This window comes from Danio rerio, chromosome 3 (genome assembly GCF_049306965.1).
Source record: "Danio rerio strain Tuebingen ecotype United States chromosome 3, GRCz12tu, whole genome shotgun sequence".
Lineage (NCBI taxonomy): Eukaryota > Metazoa > Chordata > Actinopteri > Cypriniformes > Danionidae > Danio > Danio rerio.
Window position 1 is genome coordinate 30,685,558 of NC_133178.1, and position 22,769 is coordinate 30,708,326.

Below are 22,769 nucleotides of genomic sequence, written 5' to 3' on the forward strand. Positions count from 1 at the left end.
AATAATACAAGTGGCTCGTGACTCCCATTATTCATACTGTAAAAATACAAACGTTACACACAGTAGGACTATATAAACACAAGCATAAAAAGTGCAATAGTCTAATGACCATATACATTTTTATAGTCATTCATTAATTTGTTTTATGTAACATTAACTTCACTGAATGGCAAAAACGTTTTCAGCACAAGTCTATTCTTGGTTAAATTTTAGAGATTTTATGAGGTAACAGTCCAATGTCATACAAAGGGACCGATGCAAACGTGTGTTAGAGTCCAAAGATGCGTGGAGAGGGAGAGAGTATAACTAAATTAATAAAAGCAATAAAAAAATGAATTAATTCTATCTTTCAGATCCGTAAAAAATAAACCCAACTGATTAAATAACTGCACTATAAAGGTTGCAATAAAGTAGCAAAGTATTTCCCACAAGCCTAAAATGTTTTTTTAAATTAAAATAAAGCTTTTATAGACAGCATACACTACCGGTTAAAAATTTGCGGTCAGTTTTTTTCTCATGTTTTTTTTTTAAAGAAAAGTAAATAATAATAATAATAATAATAATAATAATAATAATAATATATTATTATTATTATTATTATTATTATTATTATTATTATTATTATTATTATTATTAATTAGAGTGATTTCTGAAGGATCATGTGACTCTGAAGACTGGAATAATGAAGCTGAAAATTCATCTTTAAATTCTCGGGAATAAATTATTAAATTCAATTTTAAACTTCTTTTGTATAGTTATTTTTGATTAAATAAATGCAGCCTTGGTGAGCAGCATAAGCTTATTTTAAAACATTTAAAAATCTTACTGACCGCAAACTATTGAAGTATTACGGAACCCCGGAAGGGACGTAGTGGAGGAGAAAAAAAATGGGTGGGTGAAAAAAAAATAATGGGTGAAAGAAAAAAAATGGGTGGGAGGAAAATATATATTTCTAAGTTTTTTGCGTTCTCTCGCAAAGTTTTGCGTTCTCTCGCAAAGATGTTTTGCGTTCTCTCGCAAAGATGTTTTGCGTTCTCTCGCAAAGATGTTTTGCGTTCCCTCGCAAAGATGTTTTGCGTTCTCTCGCAAAGATGTTTTGCGTTCTCTCGCAAAACTGTTTCTCCACAAACACTTCCTGTTCACTGCACTCACGTAAACCCTCCCGTTTTTGCCGAAATTCTCCCGTATTTTACCATTCTATCCCACTTTCTTTACATTACTGTGCGTATGCTACCTATGAACCAGTGAATGCATGTATAAGCGCTGACTGACAAACGCGCTTCGTACAATAAACTGATCCCAGATCAGCGTCTGTACACGCCATTTACAGAGGAGCGGGTGTATGTTTAAACAGACAAATACACTGAATAATATGAAACATCTCCGTCCTGCATGTTTTATTTTAAACAGCTTATTTTCTCTTAAATGAGCACAAACAGTTTCTAAAGTAATGGACTGCTTTCATTATAGATCTGTGCATTCTTACAGAGACACCTCTGTTATCAAACTAAACAAAACATGAGATTCATTTGCTGCGCACTTGTTTGATAACAGAAGTGTCCCTTTAAATGGCGCGTACAGACCCTGGTATGGGATCAGTTTATTGTATGGAGCGCGTCTGTCAGTCAGCGCTTAAACATGCATTCACTGGTTCAGAGGTTGCAAAGTGAAAGGCGACAATCAGCGCACAGTAATGTAAAGAAAGTGGGGTAGAATGGTAAAATATGGGAGAATTTCAGCAAAAACGGGAGGGTTTACGTGAGTGCAGTGAACAGGAAGTGTTTGTGGAGAAACAGTTTTGCGAGAGAACGCAAAACATCTTTGCGAGGGAACGCAAAACATCTTTGCGAGATAACGCAAAACATCTTTGCGAGATAACGCAAAACATCTTTGCGAGGGAACGCAAAACATCTTTGCGAGATAACGCAAAACATCTTTGCGAGATAACGCAAAACATCTTTGCGAGGGAACGCAAAACATCTTTGCGAGAGAACGCAAAACATCTTTGCGAGAGAACGCAAAACTTTGCGAGAGAACGCAAAAAACTTAGAAATATATATTTTCCTCCCACCCATTTTTTTTCTTTCACCCATTATTTTATTTTTACCCACCCATTTTTTTCTCCTCCACTACGTCCCTTCCGGGGTTCCGTAATACGGTAGTGTACTTTTTGATTAATTACTTTTTTAGAAATTGAATCAGTAAAGGGGGGTTTAGGAAAACATTTGGCAACACGGAATGAAGATTTTTTTTTTTTTTTGGCGCATAAGATTTAGACCAATAGGGAGACTAGTAGGAAACCTTTGGTCAACGTCACTTGTCCAATCACCGACCGTTCCTCAACACGACCCAGCCCACGGCGAGGAGAAAAAATACGTTACATCCACAGCTTTGTTGATAGTCGAAAATTTGACGATTTTCATTAGTAAAAGCTACATAAGTTATTCGCGGAGGGTGAGTTGAACGACAACACTGCAGCTTTTACACAAGCACGTTGGACATACGAGCTGTGTATTTCATAAATGAGAGATATTCATGTCGCTGCTTGAGCAACACAGAGACTGACCTGAAAGCTGGCATGACACATATGTTATTAAATGAATTACCTGGCTTTTTAAAGTATCAATGCATGTACATTACCCATGCTGAGCAAAGTCTTGTTGTGTTTTATTTACAAAACATGCAGTAATCAATCAAGGCAATACATCTAAATTGATTCTTTTGAACTAACGTGTCATTCAAGAGCTTCTACATGTTTCAGAAGTATCAGATTATGATTATTTTATACACTCTGTTATTTATTTGCAGATTTTTACTCTTTGTGGGTTTATGAAAGTGTTATTACCTGTCATCATCACCATCTCAGGATCCATGTCTTTTTTGGTAAGTCATCTTGATGAAGCTCAATGCATAAACTTTTGTATTTGGTAAAACAGGTTGCATCATTTCCTGTTCAAGTTTAATATGAGTGTATTTTGTTGCTGTTTACTCAAGATGTCTTCAAATTAGCATACAAAGATAAATACAACTGATGTCTGTGACATAAGCAGATTAATATATTTTATCCTCTTCTATTTAAAATTATATGGTGATTTAATTAAATTTATCTTTATTTCTATAGTGCTTTTACAGTTTACTGTAGATCTGTACTGTAGAAGACTATAGTGAATTGAAACAGTGTCAGTCCATTTTTTTTAGAGATGAAGTTCAATTTAGTTCAGTTGAGTGTGGTAAAATTTTCACTGCTGAAAGTCCAAACACTGAAGAGCAAATCCATCAATGTGCAACTCCACAAGTCCCAAACCAAGCAAGCCAGTGACAAGCAACAAACTTTTCTAATTGACGAAAGGGAAAAAAAAAAAACCTTGAGAGAGACCAGGCTCAGTTGGGCACAACCATTTCTCCTCTGGCCAAACTTCCTGTGCAGAGCTGATGTTTAGGCACCATAGGCTGAAGAGCGCTGGACGTCCAATGTGTAGATGTGTTATTGTGTTATTGGACCTCAGTGCTGCATTTGATACAGTCGATCATAATATTCTCCTTAATAGGCTTGAAAATTATGTTGGTATTACAGGAACTGCGTTGACCTGGTTCAGGTCTTATCTATCCGAACATTATCAGTTTGTATCAGTTGATAAAGAGGCATCATACCGATCAAAAGTACACTGTGGGGTACCGCAAGGCTCAGTTCTTGGTCCCTTACTTTTCACATTGAAAATGCTACCGCTAGGCCAGTGGTTCTCAAACTGTGGTACGCGGGCTTCCTCCTAGTGGTACGCGGAGGAATCGCCAAATAATGAAATAAACAATTAACACTTTTAATCCTTTAATGCGTAATATTACATCAATGTGATTAGCATTGGCTGTTTTGTGAAGCGTACAATCACAGTGCTGTGCTTAGAGTGTTTATTTTAGTGCATTGTGTCATAAGCTGCTGAAAATCTGTTTCCGAAGTTTAAGAATTGATTCTGAAGCGTGATTTGACTGACATGAAAAGTAGCCAATCACAGTCGACCTTGTCTAGGTGCGTGAAACGTAAGGGCGGGACAAAGGCTTTCTGTGTTGCAGAGACAGAAAAAACAACTTAAAAACAAATGTTTTGTTGGAATAATGCTTCTCGGATGTTTTCACTATAGAGATGTCTAGCAGAGCAAATAAACCGCGAACATATTTCCTGCCTTTTTGATGATCTACATACACGTTTCGCTCTCCGACAGCCAGTCGACTCGCCTCTGACCTGTCACTCCTCTAAATACATTCTGAATGGCGGCGCGGGAATGGAGGTATTGCGCAATAACTCATTTCTGCAAATGCGGCGAGTGCTTTATTTTATCACGAGAGCTCATTCATGTACGGAAATCGCTAAAACAGATATGCGAGCTCTTAAATAGGCTTTTTTTCCTAAATGAACTGCAAGTCCTCTCATGATCGCCTGTGTGCTCAGATTGAATATAATCGCGATTTCTCCACTATTAGACATTTATCTTTGCTCCTTTACTAAATTTTAGTCAAAAGTATTCATAGTTATCAAGTATTTAGAAATAGATTGATGCATGATCGATGACAATGCTAATGGTCTTCTTATTTGGCTTATTTGTGTTGTGAAGTGAAACTTACTTTTAGCAAAGGTGGAACATCTTTTATTTCTTTACGACAAAGTAATTTTGCTGTAAATGTTTCTGGATGAGGTATTTGTGTGATTTATACATTTAGCTGTATTATCTGTCTTAAAGTATTACAGGTTAAAACAATCCATTGTTACTTATTGTTTATTTATCAAAATTAACAATAAGGCTCTTAAAGCACTGCTTTGATAAATGTATTGTTGTCATATTTCAAATACCTCAAGTAAAATGAAGTCATTTGTTTTATTTTTTTACGGACAGTGTACTTGTGTTTTTTTTTAAAGTTTCTCTTTTAGATTAAGATCAAGTGTAAAATAAAATCTACATGTGATGTACAGCTTTTTAAGAAACAAATTTGTCATATTGTAAAGAAAAATATTGTAAAATATGTAAATAAAAGGCTAAATTTAAATCTTTTTACCATATACTTTAATTAAACCTTTCAAAGCTTGAAAATATCATTTTAAAAAAATGGGCAAAAAGTGTCTCTATGGCCTTAAAGTTTATGTGGTAGTTTTAACAGTGCTATTGAACAAGATTAATTGTCATGAAAGGAAAAATCGGTCACACTTCCTTTGTTAGTGCAAATTCCTTTACATGTAGCTTTGGGATTTATGCAATTAAACCATTCAATCAGGTTTACACTTAAAAAAAGTGATTTCATAATGAAAATCAGATTTTTTTTTCAAAAGTAACCAACTAGTACTTTTTAAAAGAGTACTTTGTACTTTTACATAATATTAGTATTATTTACTAAAATTTGTGTTATTTTAGCAGTGCAATAGTATTTTTACTTGAGTACAAAAAACATTTCACAAGCATTTAGTGCAGGTTTATTATATTATTAATATATAGTTAATAAATATTATTATTAATGGTTTTTATTTGTATCTATTCCCATGCAATGTTTTATGGGTTGCTGAGAATACATTTCAGGTCTTCAATACATAGCATGTCAGTCTTGAATAAAAAAAAAATAGGTTCTGGAATTGATTTTCATTAGGCTGTGCCTGTATGAACCCTGTCATATTTACATTTAACATATATTTTAAGATTTGTCTGAAAGTGTAGGAAAATTACATATAGCCTATATTTATGAGGTCTATAACATTTCCAGCTTTTGATGAATAGGCTACTATGAATACTTTAGATTTAAGTGCAGCAGTTTTCTTTTTACTTTTTAAGAACAGCGCCATTTTTTAATGAACTTTTAAAAGCACATTTTAACTAAAACATTTTTTTTTACCTCCAAGCACAGTTAATGTTCAGACTATTTAACATGTTTAAAGTGACTGACAATAATACGTATCCTTAATAATACGAATTAATCTGCATCATTTTTAAACTGTGCACACCTGTAGCTGCTTAATTAGGCCTACAACGCTATTTTTTAATACTGGTTAAAAAAAATAGCGTCGTAAGGTGGTACTTGGAGAGACAATTTTTTTCTAAGGTGGTACTTGGTGAAAAAAGTTTGAGAACCACTGCGCTAGGCGATATCATTAAAAAACATGGAGTTAGTTTCCACTGTTATGCTGATGATAGAAAACATTATATATCTCCTCTCAACCTGATAATCTGGGCGAATTAACGAAATTAACAGATTGTATAGCTGATATTAAAAATTGGATTACTAAAACCTTGTTATTACTAAATTCAAAGAAAACTGAGGTCTTGCTTATTGGACCCAAAAACCTCACAAGCAAAAACCTTGAGCACTTTCTAACTCTTAATGGATTCTCAGTTCAGTGTTCATCCTCAGTCAAATATTTGTGGGTGATTTTTGATAGTAACCTGTCGTTTGAAGGCCAGATTTCAATCATCTGTAAAACTGCATTTTCATTCATTGATTCATTTTCTTTCAGGCTTAGTCCCTTTATTAATCAGGGGTCACCACAGCGGAATGAACTTATGCAGCATGTTTTTTACGCTGTAGATTCCCTTCCAGCTATAACACATTACTGGGAAACACCCATACACACTCATTCACTCACATATACTATGGACAATTTAGCTTACTCAGTTCACCTATAGCGCAAATCTTCAGACTGTGGGCGAAACCAGAGCACCCGAAGGAAACCCACACGAACACTGGGAAAACATTCAAACTCCACACAGAAATGCCAACTGACCGAGCTGAGGCTCGAACCAGCGACCTTCTTGCTGTGAGGCAAGAGTGCTACCCACTGCACCACTGTGTTGCCTAAAACTGCATTTTTTTTTCATCTTAAAATTGTGGCCAAACTTAGACATATGCTATCAACGTCTGATGTGGAAAAGCTTTTGATGATTTAATAAAACGGTTACAGTACAAAATATCTGGCTAGGTTAGCTTGTCATCCCTAAAGCCCTGAAAACATCTCTGCTAGTTCATACAGCGGTTCCCCTATGAGCAGATACAATGCGGTTTTCCTGTTTGTTCCATTCAGCTTATAGCTTGGCTTTCAAATGAACCCACGTTTTACTTTCACTCACCCCCATCTCTCTCTCTCTCTCTCTTTTTCTCTCAGCGTTGGGTGTCAGAGAAACTCAGTGTGGAAAGCCTGAGGGATCTGGAGTTATTTGGAGGTGAGTTCAGCAGTCCAGAATCTCATGTTGCTGTGCTTCTTGTGCTTCTTTTAGCAAACCACCTGCCTGTGCTTACTTCACTGTAGCCAAGGTGAGTGTGAAGGGGAGACCTACAAAATACAAACATTTGGTTCAAGCATTGGCTACGTTTACACTGTCAGTCTTTGGGATTGACAACTGCATTTACATAGGCTACATTCACAGATATATTTATGACTGACAAGATCTTTTGCATATGTGAGTGCGAGTCTGGAATAGGCATGGGATGATATCCATTTTCAAGATTTACCGCAGTTTGTAAAAGTCAGGGTTTTACAACCACCATAATGTTCTGTTATACTGTTTCTAGGGTAAATGTAAGATTTTTTTTGGACAACATTATCTCCAGTAGAAAAGAAATCCAAAGATGCTGTTTTAAGTTGTAATGAAATCTGTGTTTTTGAAGCCAATAAAGACCGCAGAAGTCAATGATTCATTTGAATTATTTAGCCTGACAAGTGTACTGCTGCAAAATATTTGAATAAAATAAAATATATTGTGTTCAAATGGGATAAAGGTTTTTGTTTTGTAATTAAAATATCAATTTAACCACCCCAATAATTATACCATTGTAAATTCTTAATTGCGCCAATCCATCTAGATGAGAATAAAGTCATGAGTCAACAGTCTGAAGCTGGCAGATTTATATATATATATATATATATATATATAAGGGATCATGGAACTCACCTCAGTCACTGTCATTAGTTGTCATAACTCTATTATTAATTACTTTTAAATCAATTTAAGTTAATGTGCACAATTTAGAGGAGGTACAATTTATAGCAGGGGTGCATTTCTTGGCACAACACTAGTTCATTAGTTATTTCTATCATTTAAGCCTATAATGCATAATTCTAGCCAAAGTTTTTTTTTTTAAATACATTAATTTAATAGATAGATTTTTACAATAAATACAGTTAAAGTCAGAATTTTTCAGAAAATCCAGAAGAAGAACCCAAAGCATTCACTGCAACATCAGTTTTTCAACTGTAATTATACGATGCTAAAAAAATACATTTTAAATTGGCTCAAAATTTTCTGAAGTAAATGCACACCCTGATGACCTGAAGCAAGAGTAGATATACAGTTGAGGTCAGAATTATTAGCCCCCCTTTGAATTTTTTTTTCTTTTTTAAATATTTCCCAAATGATGTTCAACAGAGTAAGTCTTAATTGTTTTGTTTCAGCTAGAACAAAAGCAGTTTTTAGTTTTTAAAAAATCATTTTTATTAGCTTCTTTAAGCTTTATTTTTTCAGTAGTCTACAGAACAACAATCGTTATAAAATAACTTGCCTAATTAATACCCTAACCTGCCTAGGTAACCTAATTAACCTTGTTACGCCTTTAAAAGTCACTTTAACCTGTATAGAAGTGTCTTGAAAAATATCTAGTCAAACATTTTACTGTCATCATGGCAAAGATAAAATAAATCAGTTATTAGAGATGAGATATTAAAACTATTATGTTTAGAAATGTGCTCCGTTAAACAGAAATTGGAGAAGAAAATAAACAGGGGCTAATAATTCAGAGGGGGCTAATAATTCTGGCTTCAACTGTATATACATGCCTAATATCTGATGGCCAGAAATTAATCAATTTTAATAAATTGTTAAAATATTGATGTCGATGATGCAGCAAGGCTAGACACTGTTGTGAACACTATGATTTTATATCAAATGTACTTTTATGTGTAATATAGATAAAAGGGGATGCAATGACTAGTGTCTTGGACCTGGAAACAGTATTCCATACGTCACGACTTAACAAGCTGATACTGCTGCTGTGTTAACGTAGCCAATAAAATAGTCATATTTCAAAATATCTCTGCAACCTTAAAACAAACAATTGGCCCAGAGTAATACACAGTTTTGCACTCCAATCCCCCTCATAGTCAGCTATGCAGACTCACAGCAATAGAGAAGCTCGACATACAGAGATTAACCATGATCACAAGCGACTGGAACCTTTGCAAAAGCAGTTATGAAGCTATTCCGCTTGCTGTTTGTTTTGTGTGCACTTTATTATAGGTTTTGTAAATTTAATATCACGTTTTTTTGTAAATGTGTTGTAAATACAGTGTGGTGTGTGGGACAGTGCTATGTAATAAACTGCAGCATTTGCATCATGGTGACTAATGATGGTGGTAACAGCAGATTGCGTGTGTCCTTGTGTCTGTGAGCGTTTTAATCTTCTTCCTGTGGTGATGTGTCTGTCCGTGGAGCTGGCTGTAATGTAGTGTAATTGCTAGGTGTTGATGGATCGCTTCTGTGGTGCAACTGACAGCTGAGTCACTGCAACCTTACAGTAAATGGACTGAACTATAGGATGTCTAATACCAAATGAGTTCTATATATTACAGAAATAGTACATGCATTGGTAGATTGTGGAGATTTGCTTATAGACTAGTTAAGAGATTAAAATTTGGGATTCTGTACCTTTGGGTTTCCATTCTAACATGAAGTGAATCTTTTCATAGTTCTGCAATTTTTTTTTTTTCAGCTTTAACTCATTTTGCTGTGGTTCACAATTGCTTCTTCATGTCCGCTGTAAAGACATAGATTTCTGTTTGCTTTTGGCTGTTATGTGTTATATGGTAATGCATAACAAAGATTGTTTAGTTATGAACGTTTTTTTTTCCATTGTTTTAATGGTTGTGGCTAGGGGTGTAACGGATCACGGTTGACCTGTGATTCGCACGGATCACAACCTGCGGTTCAGAATCTGAACACACGTGACCTGTGTATTGATACATTTTTTTTACTGGTAGAGTAATTCTAAATTTGTAACGATAACAGAGAGTTCACCTCTTGCGTCATCCAAATCACACGTATGAAAGCATTTTGGCTTTCCTGTGAAATGTAAGGATGACGAAACGAAAGAAGTTGCGATGGGTTTCTTTCATGCTTCTTTAGCCTGCATTATTCATTCACTGTAAGTTGCACGATTAATCATTAAAAGATCGGGATCTCAACACCCACGCAACATAAATTATAAATGATCGTGATCTGCATATGTTTATTTGATTCGCTACATTCAAATCTGAAAAACGCGAAAATCAAGAAAGAGATTGAGTCTTTAGACTTTTGAGGTGGTTATGAAGTTACAAAGAGTCATATAATACAGAAATACCGAGATAACAGTTAGTTTAGATATAATCACTGATGTTTATGGTAAAGATTACAATCGCCGTCATGTGCATTTAACAACACTCAAAATTGAATGTTGTTGGCAGCAATTACATTATTTAACCAGTAAATGGCAACATCCAGCCGTCAAAAATATGCCACTGAATGTATCTTCATAAATGACACATCTAGCAATGAAACATGAGGTTTTATGAGTGAATAACTGAATCATTTATTGAAGATGAGACTAATAAGAAATATGGGATGTACAAATTATAATGTTAGATTTATACATTTAGCTTTATCAGCTTTATTAGCTTTATACATTTATCTTTATTTTTGTCTCCTAAAAACCATTATGGGATCCGAATCGTGAGATTTGTGATCTGTTACACCACTGGTCATGGTTCATTTATGTTGTTGATTAGGGTATATGCAGAAGGACTTCCTGTGAACTCTATACATTTACATATTTGCCGCGTTCTGGTAGATCTGATTTCTTTAAAAATCTTCACTACCTGATTTATATACGATAGAAAGTGGGACTCAGATTGTACAAGCAGCTCTGCGTTAAATTCCATTTTCCCTGCCATATCTTTAAAATATGAACATTTATGTATTTTACTCCCAATATTGTCAGTGGCGTTTCTGCACTCCCCTGCTAATCCTGACAGGTGCGTGCATGTCATCTTGTTTTACGCTTGAACAACTAAATAAATGCTGAAGTCTATTTAACTAATTGTATTTTAAGTACATCACAACATTGATGCTGTAAAAGGAGCCGTTTGAAACTGAAAAAAAAGTCACATTAACCGTTCACCGGATGTTTTTCGGTATGGGAAGAAACACTAGTTGTGCATATACCCTATTGATTTCTTAAGTAATATAAGCAAAATTGCTGCTTGCATAAATTATTTGATCTATTATATTTAATTAGCATATGCAGTGTGCTAGGGTATAAATAATACATGTTGCATATTATATTTTAAAATAAAGACATTTGGATGGATACCATTTCTTACAATTATAGTAGAATCTTTCTGGCATGATGTTAATCTTTTTATTAAATGGGCATCGATTGTTTTTAAATATGTACTTAAATTGCATGAAGGCTGTAGAAGCTCAGAGAGGCTCTTTGAAATTTACAGATGTCCTAGTGGGGTTATTCCTAAATTTGTGAGAACCACTTTAAAGTTAGATTATTTGTTTGTATGTGTGTCTTTTGCGTCATTTACATGGTTTCTCTACACCAGAGCAAACTCAGGCAAGCCCGCTAAGGAAAGTAAGTGTGGAATATCTTCAGCTTATCCATTCGCCTGTTGGTGTGCGATAGTGTGTATGTGTGTGTGTGTGTGTGTGTGTGAGAGCATGTGAGATTGTATAATGTGTGCAAATGTAAGTTTAATGATGTATGTGTGTGAGTGCAGAGATGAATACATCCCCTGTGCTCCCATGTTTGCATGCATGCACTTATGGTGCTGCTTTGGCACTCATACCTTTACACCCGCTCAGACTTATGAAAAAAGAAGAAATGCTTGATGAACCAAAGAGAAGGAAAGCTTGGGTTTGAGTCAAGTTTTGTAAATAAAAAGCAATACAATTAAACAGCACACTTTTTAAAGAACCAGTTCAGTTCAAATGAGCAATGGACTTCACTCAAAAATCAGCACTCTCAATAATGCATTCAACATCACAAAGTTCACTTACAGTATGTCATTTAAAAGCCATTTTGTCTTTTTTTAGCTTTAAGCAAAGAGCAAAATGAGTATATCAGCAAAACTGCTGCACTTTTGGGTGAGCTGTCCCTTTAAGGAAGGAGAACAAAAGCTTTGAGTGATGTTAATGAATGGCATCTTTACTTGATGATTAGCCACTATGGCCTATAGATAGACTCTCTCCTTGAAGAAAACATCTTGATATCAGCTATATACCTATGAGTGAATATAATTTAAGGCTCCATGAAATTAAAATAGTTTTTAGATTTTAATATCAGTATTATTAGTTTTTAGGATATCTTTAAGCTAGTGTGCTCCAAAACGGTAACAAAATTCACGTTTAGAAGATATAAAACTGATATAAACATTTAAGGCTTGTTGTTTGTCATTTCCACCTAAATGGATAGAAAAAATTTTCACATCACTTCATATTTCAGTTTCTTATCAAATCGTGACCAATCAAACACTCTCTACTATTTAAAATGTCCAGCCCCCTAAGAGAGCTTCACATTTGATGCGCTTGAGCTCAATCACTATTATGGGCGGAGCGATGATAAAGCAAAATGCTATTGACTATTTTATTAAAAGGGGAGGAGCTTGTCAGTGCAATAGCCTAGTGGTTAGCCCGCTGACATATGGTGCAGTAGCAATTCAAGTTGTCCTGAGTTTGAATCCCTGCTCGAGGACATTTCCTGACCCTTCCCCCTCTCTCTCTCTCCCACTTTGTTTCCTGTCTAAAATACTGTCCTATCCTCTCAATAAAGGCAAAAAGGCCAAAAAGAAATCTTTTTTAAAAAAAGGGGGAGCAAGTTTTAGTTGAGATTACATCAAACAACAAATAAAAATGCACATCAAAGCACTTCACGTGACCTTTAAGTGCATACAAGATTAGTGAGTGATTTATGCACTGTTACATTCTCACATCATAGATTAACACATAGCCTGCAGAGTGAATCGCTTAATATTCCGCTTTGACTCTTTGTACCTAGACCTTTGAATTTAAGGCTTGGAATTCACTCAAAAGAGTTGTCTCAAAGACCAAACCAACACCAGGAACAAAGGAGATGATGTCAATGGTCACCTAAGCATGCGGAGTAAGATGATTCTGATTGTGTTCATGCAAAACATGGAGTCATCCTGGGCTTGCTTCACTGTTCACTGAAGTCGTCCTGCTAACGCTACAAAGGGCATAAAATTCATTCATTTTTTGAGTTGCCGTAGACCTGCATGATCTCCATTAACAGATTCTCTCTCATGTTACTATTCCTGTCTCTGAGTTCCATGGCAAAACTGAGGGAAACTCTTAAGAGTTAAAAACGGGCATTGATGGGATCATGCAATTCTATAAGCAAATGAAGCTTCTGAAATGCTTTTGTGAAGCCGTTCATACTGCAGTTTGGGTCACAGAACAGTTAGGCTGAATGTTTAATAAGCCGTTTTTTGTGGTCTCTTAGAACTTGATGGATTTGATTCTATAAAGAGCTTTGCAATGGCTGGGATTTTTCAGTGTATGCGCAATAAAACCCTTCCCCTCTTCAAAACCAGGTTGGTTTGTGCTGTTATCTTAACAGTGGCTTCAGTGTCTGATTGAATGGGTGTGTGATCTTGAAACGTTTCCTAATTCACTGAAACTCCCATTGGTGGTCATGGTATGTTTGGTTGAAATGCCAAAATACTATGATGCATTTGACGGAAAGCTAACGTGCACTTAAAATGTTGCTACCCAAACCCACTGCTTGCATAGTGATGCACTGAAATCTCTGATTTTCTCAGAAACACAAAAGGTTAATGATGGAATATATTCTAAAAGAAATCAGGTGCTTCAGTATTACAGAACACTTGCAGAATGTGTGAATGTACAGTGAGTCAAAAAAGTATTTACAGTTAAGTCACATATGAAACAGTGTTGTATTAAAGTAAGCAAAATGTCAAAATGAAAGCCAAACCTTTACCTAGAGCTTATTTAAAGGTCACCTAGGCTGAATATATTTGATGAATATGTTTGATTACAGTTTAAAATGTTATTCCTGTGATGGCAAAACCAAAATATCTGCATTATTTTAATCATAGGTTTAAAATTATATAGATACAGTTTTCTTCTCTTACTTATGCTCATGCTGTTCCAAACTCCTGAGACATTTGTTCATCTGCAGAACACAAATTAAGATATTTTAGATTAACTCTGAGAGTTCCTTCATCTTTTATAGACCACAACCATCAAGAGAGGTTCAAAGTCCAAAAAAGGAAGCAGAAACAATGAGTACATTTACATGGACACCAATAATCACATTTTTATATGATTAAACAGTGTAAACAGTGATTTTTAATTACCTTATTCTGACTAAAGTCATAACCAAAGTAAACAGAAATAGAATTAAGTCATGTGGAGTATAGTCACATTATTGAAGTGCAGTGCAGTGCAGACATGATTTTCGCTGCATTTTACGACAGCATAGTCTACACACACATGCACACGGCTGTTTGACACTATTCTCTGCACCTACCGAGTCAGTGAAGTACCACAGACACATAAACCGCAAAATGCAAACTTTTTTTCTCGCCTACGGCGTGCGGTATCAAATTCCATTAAAACAACACTCTTCCAGCAGTTCATATTCGCATCCAATATCTTGTTTGTTATGGCAGCATGCATGAAATGTTCCTGAATGAAAGTGAAAGTGCCAAACTGCAGTTAAAGTTGAAAAATTTCAATTGAAACACCCAAAATTACATAAAACTCTGGAGGAATGTGGATAGCGTGGTGATGCAATGATGTTAATTGAATTATGTGTGGTAACATGTAAAACAGGATCATGAAAGGCACATTAAAAAAGCAACTCATGTAAACACCTTAATCATATTATTGTCTTATTTAGATTACGGCAAATAATTTTACTAATGTCCATGTAAATGTAGTCAGTGTCAAAAATTACACGACTTTAATTGTTCAAATAAAATCATACGAAGCTGCAGGAACAAATTTGTGTGCCAAAAAAACTGTAAATGTGTCTAAACATACAAATTAGCTTTATTAACTCATTTCTAATAATTGATTTATTTTCTCTTTGCCATGATGACAGTAAATAATATTTGACTAGATATCTTTCAAGATACCTCTATACAGCTTAAAGTGACATTTAAAGGGTTCACTAGATTAATTAGGTTTACTAGGCAGGTTAAACCTTGTATAATTAAAGTTAAAAACTGATGTCGCGATGAATGTTTTCACTGTTTAAAGTTCTTTTTCTGGATTTTATACATCTCTTGTGTATGGAGAATGAGAGACCTCAGATTTCTTCAAAAATATCTTAAGTTGTGCATTAGTGAAAGTGTTTGTGAATTTGTGGAAGATCAGTAAAGATGGAATGACATGAGGGTGAGTAAAAAATCTGTAAATATTGTAAACAAATATTAATTTATTTTTAGGTGAACTAACCCTTTTAAAACATGTTGTATTAACAAAGAGAAAATTAGGTTCTGTCACAATTATTTTTCCAAGTTAAACCAAACATTTTTTTGCTAGTTGTCACTCTAGAGTTTCTGTGTGTACATAGCTTGTCTCACTTTAAGCATTAGAAGGTAGCAATTACTCCACGAACACTGTGATTGTACTAGACTCACAGTAAACTAGATTTATTTTATTTAGATGTACTAAGTTTGTTTATTATAAATTTTAAAAACATTGCATGTTTACAAAACTAATAAAACTTTGTTAGATGCAATTCTTTCCAACTCTCTGCATTGTATTATTTGGTATTTTGAAAAAGCTTGTTTTCATGAAATGCTTCTTCGATTTAGTGAGTTGATTTGGTATTTGATTGTCTTAGGTAATGACATTCATACATTTGCATTGTCCATTGAAATAATACTTTGTTGTGTCACTGTATGATTATGAATATCCACAAACCATTTTCACAATTGCACCTCTGGTAAAATCACAGCATAATTCCAGTATGCTGTGTCTCAATCCACTCGCCACTTACACTGTTTCAACATATATTGAATTAATGTCCATTCTAATGCCCAAGTTTTACATCAGGAAGTGGATAGAGACACAGCCGAGGTCAGCTCGCAGGTGTTTTATTCAGGCATTTGTGGGGCTCTTGCTGTATTTGACCGATGACTCTCTTTTTTTCATTGGCTCAGGCCCATGAGGACAGTCGGGAGTCTCTGAACCCCCTCCCTCACAGGGACACCATGGGAAGCTTTCTTCCAGACAGCAGTGCCTATGAGCTGCGCAATGTCATAGGTGAGGTTCAGGCTGCACAACTAATCTGCTCTGATTTCTACAGCTGGTATTGAATGGGTGTGTTTGTCTCTGCTTGTGTAGGTAGAGGTCTGGAGTCCTTGATGACAGTCAATCTTGCCGTGTACAAACCCACAGGAGAGTATGTAGCCATCCGGCGCATTGACCTCGATTCATGTGCCAATGACATGGTCAGTTACTTACAGGTGAGTAGAGGTGATATTTTGAGTCTTATTTATTACTTCATATTATTAGTATTATTTACTTACACTCCACTTGTTTCAAACCTGTTTTTTTCTGTTGAACACAAAAGAAGATATTTTGAAGAATGTTAAAACAAATTTAAATAGTATTTAATTTTTTTTCAATATGGATCTGAGTAAACCAGTTTCTAGCACTCATCAAAACATGTTCAATAGAAACTCTTTGGAAACACATAACAGTTATTGTTGTGTGTTTATATACTATAATAAACTGTTAGAATGTTTCTTAATATTATAATAGTTAAGCTGGAATTGATACAAAATGCAGCAACCAGAGAATTAATGAAATTGAAGAAACTTGAAATAGAGTTTATTGAACTTGTTTTAATAGAATTACATTCATTAAAAGGATATAAGATTCCTTTTTATATCACTTTTATAAAGCAATATTTTTTTGTATAAGCATTGCATAACTTGACACCTTTTTGCATTTCTGATTTGTCTATTCAAATGTGCAGTTCTTCTTGTGCTGGATTCTGTATTTACTTATACTTTTTGACTCATTCAAAGCTTTGATTACCTTGTGTTCATGTTGTTTCTAATATTTTTTTTCACCTCAAAATTCTACACTCAATACCCCATAACGACAATGTAAAAACAGTTCAATCCTGCATTACCATTACATTTACCTTTGTTTATTCCAAAGGGAGAGCTCCGTGTGTCTAAGCTGTTCCACCACCCCTGTATCCTCCCGTACAAGAGTGTCTTCATAGCTGAGAATGAACTGTGGGTCATCACACCCTTCATGGCCTATGGTGAGCTCAGACACTTTACATCAGCTAGACTAGAAATCCAAAGAGCTCATAAACCACATTTTTGTCCTCACGGTTCCCTTTGTGTTTGTTTTCTCCTCCAGGATCAGCACGAGATTTGATCATTACACACTTTACTGATGGCTTAAATGAGCAGACGATTGCATACATTCTGCTGGGTGTGCTGAGAGCTCTGGAGTACATTCATCAGATGGGCTACGTTCACCGGTGAGGAACAATTAAGAAGTTGTTATCATTAGTCAAATTAGTTAAGATGTTAATCAACCCACCAAACTGTCAGTCTTGTGTCTTTATATACAAGGTATAATGCAGAAGTGTCCAAACTCTGTCCTGGAGTGTCCTGGTGTTCTGCATAGTTTAGCTCCAACTTCCTCCAACACACCTGCCTGGAAGTTTCTAGTGTACCTAGAAAGAGCTTGTTTAGCTGGTTCAGGTGTGTTTAATTGGGGTTACAACTAAAATATACAGGGCACCGGCACTCCAGGAAAGAGTTTAGACACCCCTGGTATAATGTATATAAGGAAGTGGTAAATTGAATGGTAAAAGCTGTAAAAAGGATGAAGTAAGTTTCATGTAAAACGAAGAAATAAATTGAAGTGATAGACAAATTATGTTTTCAACAGGGAAAAAAATTAAATTAAAAATTTTTATTCAATCGGCTAAATTGATTAGCTATTTTAAGTGTATATGGAAGTAAAATTAAGTAAAATATTTTTTGTTGATTGTGATGAAATGTATTTTGTTTGAAGAAATGTTTTAAGTGTATGATATTTTGTTCGACATAAATAAATCAAATCAAATATTATTTAAATTAAGGCTATCAAAATTAGTGCGTTAAAGCACATGCTTAATTTGAAATATTTAACGCGTTAAAAAAATAACGCAAATAACGCAGTTGCAGTTTTTCTTTTTTTATATTTCCTGTTGTGGATGACGTGTGTTCAGAGACGGTGCATGCATAGAGGCCTTGGGCAGCAGAAAAGTTAGCGAACCCCCCGGTTCTCACTTTATCACTACACCAACCCCCTTCCTTACTGTCCTTATGTTCATCCCCGAACCGGTCACTTTCTTTTTCACTTTCGGGTTGAGGGTGACGTGATTGCCGTTTGCCTAGATCACCAGTTCAGCTTGCTCCGGCCCTGCGCTCTAAGAAGGAAAGTTTCAGTTAAAACAATCAATGTCACATCACCAGGTTATCCTGCGTTTCCTCCAGAGTTTCATGCAATTTCGGGTGTTTCATTTTTAATCTTTAAACTTTAACTGCAGTTCAGCAGTTTACTCTGATTCAGCATATTTTCATTCAGGATGTTTTAATGTAATTTGATACCTTATGGAGAATGGAAAGAAAAACCTCCGCATTTCGCGACTTGCGTGATCCTTCAAGGTAATCAAAAATCGCTGCTTGCATGGTAGACTCTTAATAAGTATTATCTTAATCATAAAAGCAGAGTATTGGTGTCCATGTAAATGTACTCAGTGAAAGTGGCGGATAAAGTCGCAAGCTGTCAAAGATAGCCCTGTACTCTGCCTTCAAGCTGCTTCCATGAGCCCTCACATTTCATAAGTTTGACGTGTTTCCCCCTACACACAACTTTTGTAAAGTGTCTGCTTTACGTTGCTGTGTCAGAATCCTTGCTTGTAAAATACAGCCATACTTTAGAACGCTTAGTTTAAGCAAATTTGATGAACGCGATCGGGCGTGTTGATGAATCTGAAGGGATCCATTGCGCTGCACTGCACGCGTTGTCTGTGTGTTTGTGTGTGTAGTCCACTTAGAATCCAACATGGAAATCATTTATGTTTGGTATTGGTATTGAATGTTTTTATTTCCGTAATAAATATGGCATTTCGTATTTAATCATGATTAATTACAAAAAAAAGTGTCATTAATTACGTTCTTTTTTTTTTATCATTTGACAGCCCTAATTTAAATATAAAAATAAAAATGTTTTCTTTCTTTATGTCTATAGCAGTGTGAAGGCAAGCCACATCCTGATTTCAGCAGATGGACAGATGTTTCTGTCTGGTCTTAGGAGTATCTTCAGCTTGATCCGTCATGGTCAGAGAGCTCGTGTTGTGCATGATTTCCCTCAGTACAGTGTTAAAGTTCTGCCGTGGCTCAGCCCTGAGGTTCTGCAGCAGGTGAGTTGATATTTGCATGATAGTTGCAAGAAAAAATGAAATACTGTCAATAATTGAATTTTAAAAAATATCATGGTTTTCAAAAAAATATATAATCAGCACAGCCGTTTTCAAAACTGATAACGATAAATGTTTTAAATGATTTTAAATGATTTTGTGACTGATGAAATCTATATTTTACACAACACAATATTATATATCAAATTTATATACAATACATTTCACAATATTTCTGTATGTTAATTGTATTGTTCATGCAAATGCAGACTAAATAAAAGAATAAATAAAACAGTAGTTTATACCATTCAAACCATACAGAAGAAATTAATGTCTAATAATGGTAACTGTGCTCATTTTTTGCGTATGACAGAATCTTCAGGGATATGACTTCCGCTCAGACATTTACAGTTTGGGTATCACTGCATGTGAGTTAGCTAATGGACATGTGCCCTTTAAAGACATGCCTGCTACACAGGTAAGGCAAACACTTGCTGTTTATTTCTTCATTTTTCTTCTGTTTTTATATACTACATGAAACTTCATAAACTGTCTTTGTCAGATGTTGTTAGAGAAGCTGAACGGTACAGTCCCCTGCCTGCTGGACACCACCACCATCCCGCCTGAAGAGCTGAGCATGAAGCCGTCTCGCTCGGGGGCTGACTCTGGGATCTGCGAGGGCCCCGGCGCTGGTGGAGCTCGACACACAAACGGGGAGCCCTCGTCCTCCTCTGGGGGAAACCCGTACAGCCGTACATTCAGTTCTCACTTTCATGCCTTTGTGGAACTGTGTCTACAGAGAGATCCTGAGAAAAGGTCAGTCATGCTGCTTTATGTTTATGTTTACTTTTAAAGGAATATTTCAGAATTATAAATGTATGATTAAAATTAGTATATATATATAGTATTTGATATGTGGAACATGAAAAGAGTATTGTAATAATTTTGAGAAAAAAATATCATCATAAAAGTGTTCCGAGAAAATGAGTGTATTAAAATTCATGTTATGTCTTACCACAGACCCTCTGCCAGCTCTCTAATAGGCCATTCCTTCTTTAAACAGGTAAGTTTTACACTCTTCCTAGCAAATATCAGACATATTTGCACATTTAGAGGGTGGCCACGGGTTCTTAAAAAGTATAAAAAATTGATAAATCAATTTAAAGATATTTAAGGCCCTTAAAATATTAAAAATAATTAAATGCTATTTTACAAGGTATTTACTTTTGTATCAGTTTGCTAAAGTTTGCCTGAATTTTATCTTTGAATATTGGGATGCAGTGTAGGGAAACACTGTTATTCCTGCTGTTTTAGGTGCCATTTGCTGGATTAACATTTTATTCAGTATATAAATATAGTTTTTAGTTTAGAAGTCGTTTCTTGCTATCAGTATTTAGTAATTCTACTGCAAGCTAAAATGTCGGCAGTGTTACTAGTTGAAACCTGATGAGCTCTTAAAATGTATGCAAAGAGTCCTAAAAAGGTCTTAAAAGGTATTGAATTTCTCTATCGGATTCCTGTATATACCCTGACTTACTTTTTTCTGACAAGATTGGTCTTTGCAGAGTTTATAGTTAAATTGAACATTTTATTTAACTGAAATAAAAGAAAATTGAAATAAACTAAGCCAAATAATGAACATTTACAGAGTGAAGAGGTTTACTGTCTTTGCAAAGGCATTTGTCGGATGTAGTTTCCAGATAAGTGGTTCCTAACTACGGTCCTCAAGATTTTTTATTTTTTTTTTTCCCACAAAAAAACATATTTTAAAGAATGCTGGAAACTATTTACTACCATAGTAGGAAAAAAGCAGGCTATGGAAGTCAGTGGTTACCAGTTTCCAACATTCTTCAAAATGTTTTTGTTTGTGTTCAACAGATGAAAGAACCCCAATTTGGAGTCAACTGTGTCTTTAAACGACGACACAATCTATTAAACACTCTTCTGCCTCATTTTTTATCCAGTTAAATATTAAATATTGCACTACCCTTCCTTTACTATGGTTTATTATCTTTTCCAGAGCTGAGAGTTTCGTTAATAATGGACAAATTTTACTACTATCTTTTTTCACTTTTTAGTTAATGTAAAGCTGAATTGAATTAATCTGTCTTGTTTAGATCACATCTAAGTAAATGTGACATCGATGTTAAATTACGCTTTACTTTATGTGCCATTTCAGATCAAGCGGAGACCATCTGAAGCTCTTCCTGAGCTCCTACGTCCAGTTTCTCCAATCAGCAGCCTCGACAGCATGCAGCATCAGGATTCACCCACCGGACTGGCCAGTCTGGAGTCGGATCTCAGCCAGCTGGATGTGGACGACTGGGACTTTTGACACTGGGTGGATGAGGCATGAGGAGGTCGATGAATTGGAGGGAAAAGGTGATTTTTTTTGTTTTGTTTTGTTTTTAAGTTGTGTAAGACTCTTAATGAAAAATGGGGGAAATGTTTTTGTTTGCTTTTTTCATTTTAAAGGAAGAAAAAGGGAAGGCCTGTATTATGTATGAGTGTGATATTGACATTGCAAAGAGCTTCAAAGAAGCTTATAAGACACTCCAGAATGCTTTCTTATTGTCCTTTGTGATTTGTGTACGTCACTAAAAGTACAAGGAAAACATAAAAGGAGAAATGAAAAGCCAGCAGCCACCACAGCCTTGCTAATGCATCGAGAAGCATGAACTGAAGCCCGAGGCAATGCACCGCACACCCCTCAAACATTTCGGTTACTCTTACAGACTGGCCATGTGATGAATGGCGATCGTTTGAGGCTACCGACATGTGTTCTGTCCATTTCAACTCAACTAATGACACTCTATGAATGTCTGCCAGGTCACAGCAACCGTTTTACAGTTCAGTTCTCATGTCTCCATGTAGACCTGTCCAACTAAGCGTAAAGAGCTCTTAGTAAGAGTCAACATAAACACAGCAGCGTCCAGTTAATGGACGGATTGTGGGAGAGTTTCTTCATCCCCCTTGCATGAAAGGAAATATGCTGGAAGAGAACATTTAAATTTTGGCCTGCTTTCTTGGACAATTATTGGTTTAAAATATTACTTCTGTTGTATTGTTTGCTGAGATTAAGGTGTCTTTGGCATGTGTTACAGAAGGAAGTACTTCAATGGACCGTCTGTGTATTTTCAGTATATTTACCTCCTGGTCAAATGGAATAAATGTTGCATCCGCACAAATGTCACCCCTTGTTGGCTTTTAATGGTATGTTTGTACCAGTGTTGCTTGTTACATAACTTATTTTCAAGAACAGCTTCTGCAAT

At 35.4% G+C, this 22,769-nt stretch overlaps 1 protein-coding gene across 6 annotated transcripts; it reads left to right on the forward strand.

Annotated features, from left to right (window-relative positions):
- The first annotated feature begins 2,328 nt into the window (after positions 1-2,328).
- strada (STE20 related adaptor alpha) lies at positions 2,329-22,690 on the forward strand. 6 transcript variants are annotated; one of them, XM_073936802.1, is made up of 14 exons: positions 2,342-2,454; positions 2,809-2,883; positions 7,136-7,193; positions 11,615-11,643; positions 16,223-16,325; positions 16,407-16,528; positions 17,232-17,340; positions 17,442-17,565; positions 19,329-19,500; positions 19,871-19,975; positions 20,060-20,313; positions 20,518-20,560; positions 21,677-21,879; positions 21,973-22,690. In XM_073936802.1, exons 2-13 carry the CDS (start codon positions 2,830-2,832, stop codon positions 21,830-21,832), a joined length of 1,329 nt encoding a protein of 442 aa, XP_073792903.1. In that variant the 5' UTR covers positions 2,342-2,454; positions 2,809-2,829; the 3' UTR covers positions 21,833-21,879; positions 21,973-22,690. The 6 variants fall into 6 exon arrangements, with proteins under 6 accessions (NP_956205.2, XP_073792903.1, XP_073792906.1 ...); XM_073936805.1 differs by having other exon boundaries at positions 22,102-22,690; XM_021469637.2 differs by having other exon boundaries at positions 21,677-22,690.
- Positions 22,691-22,769: the final 79 nt, after the last annotated feature.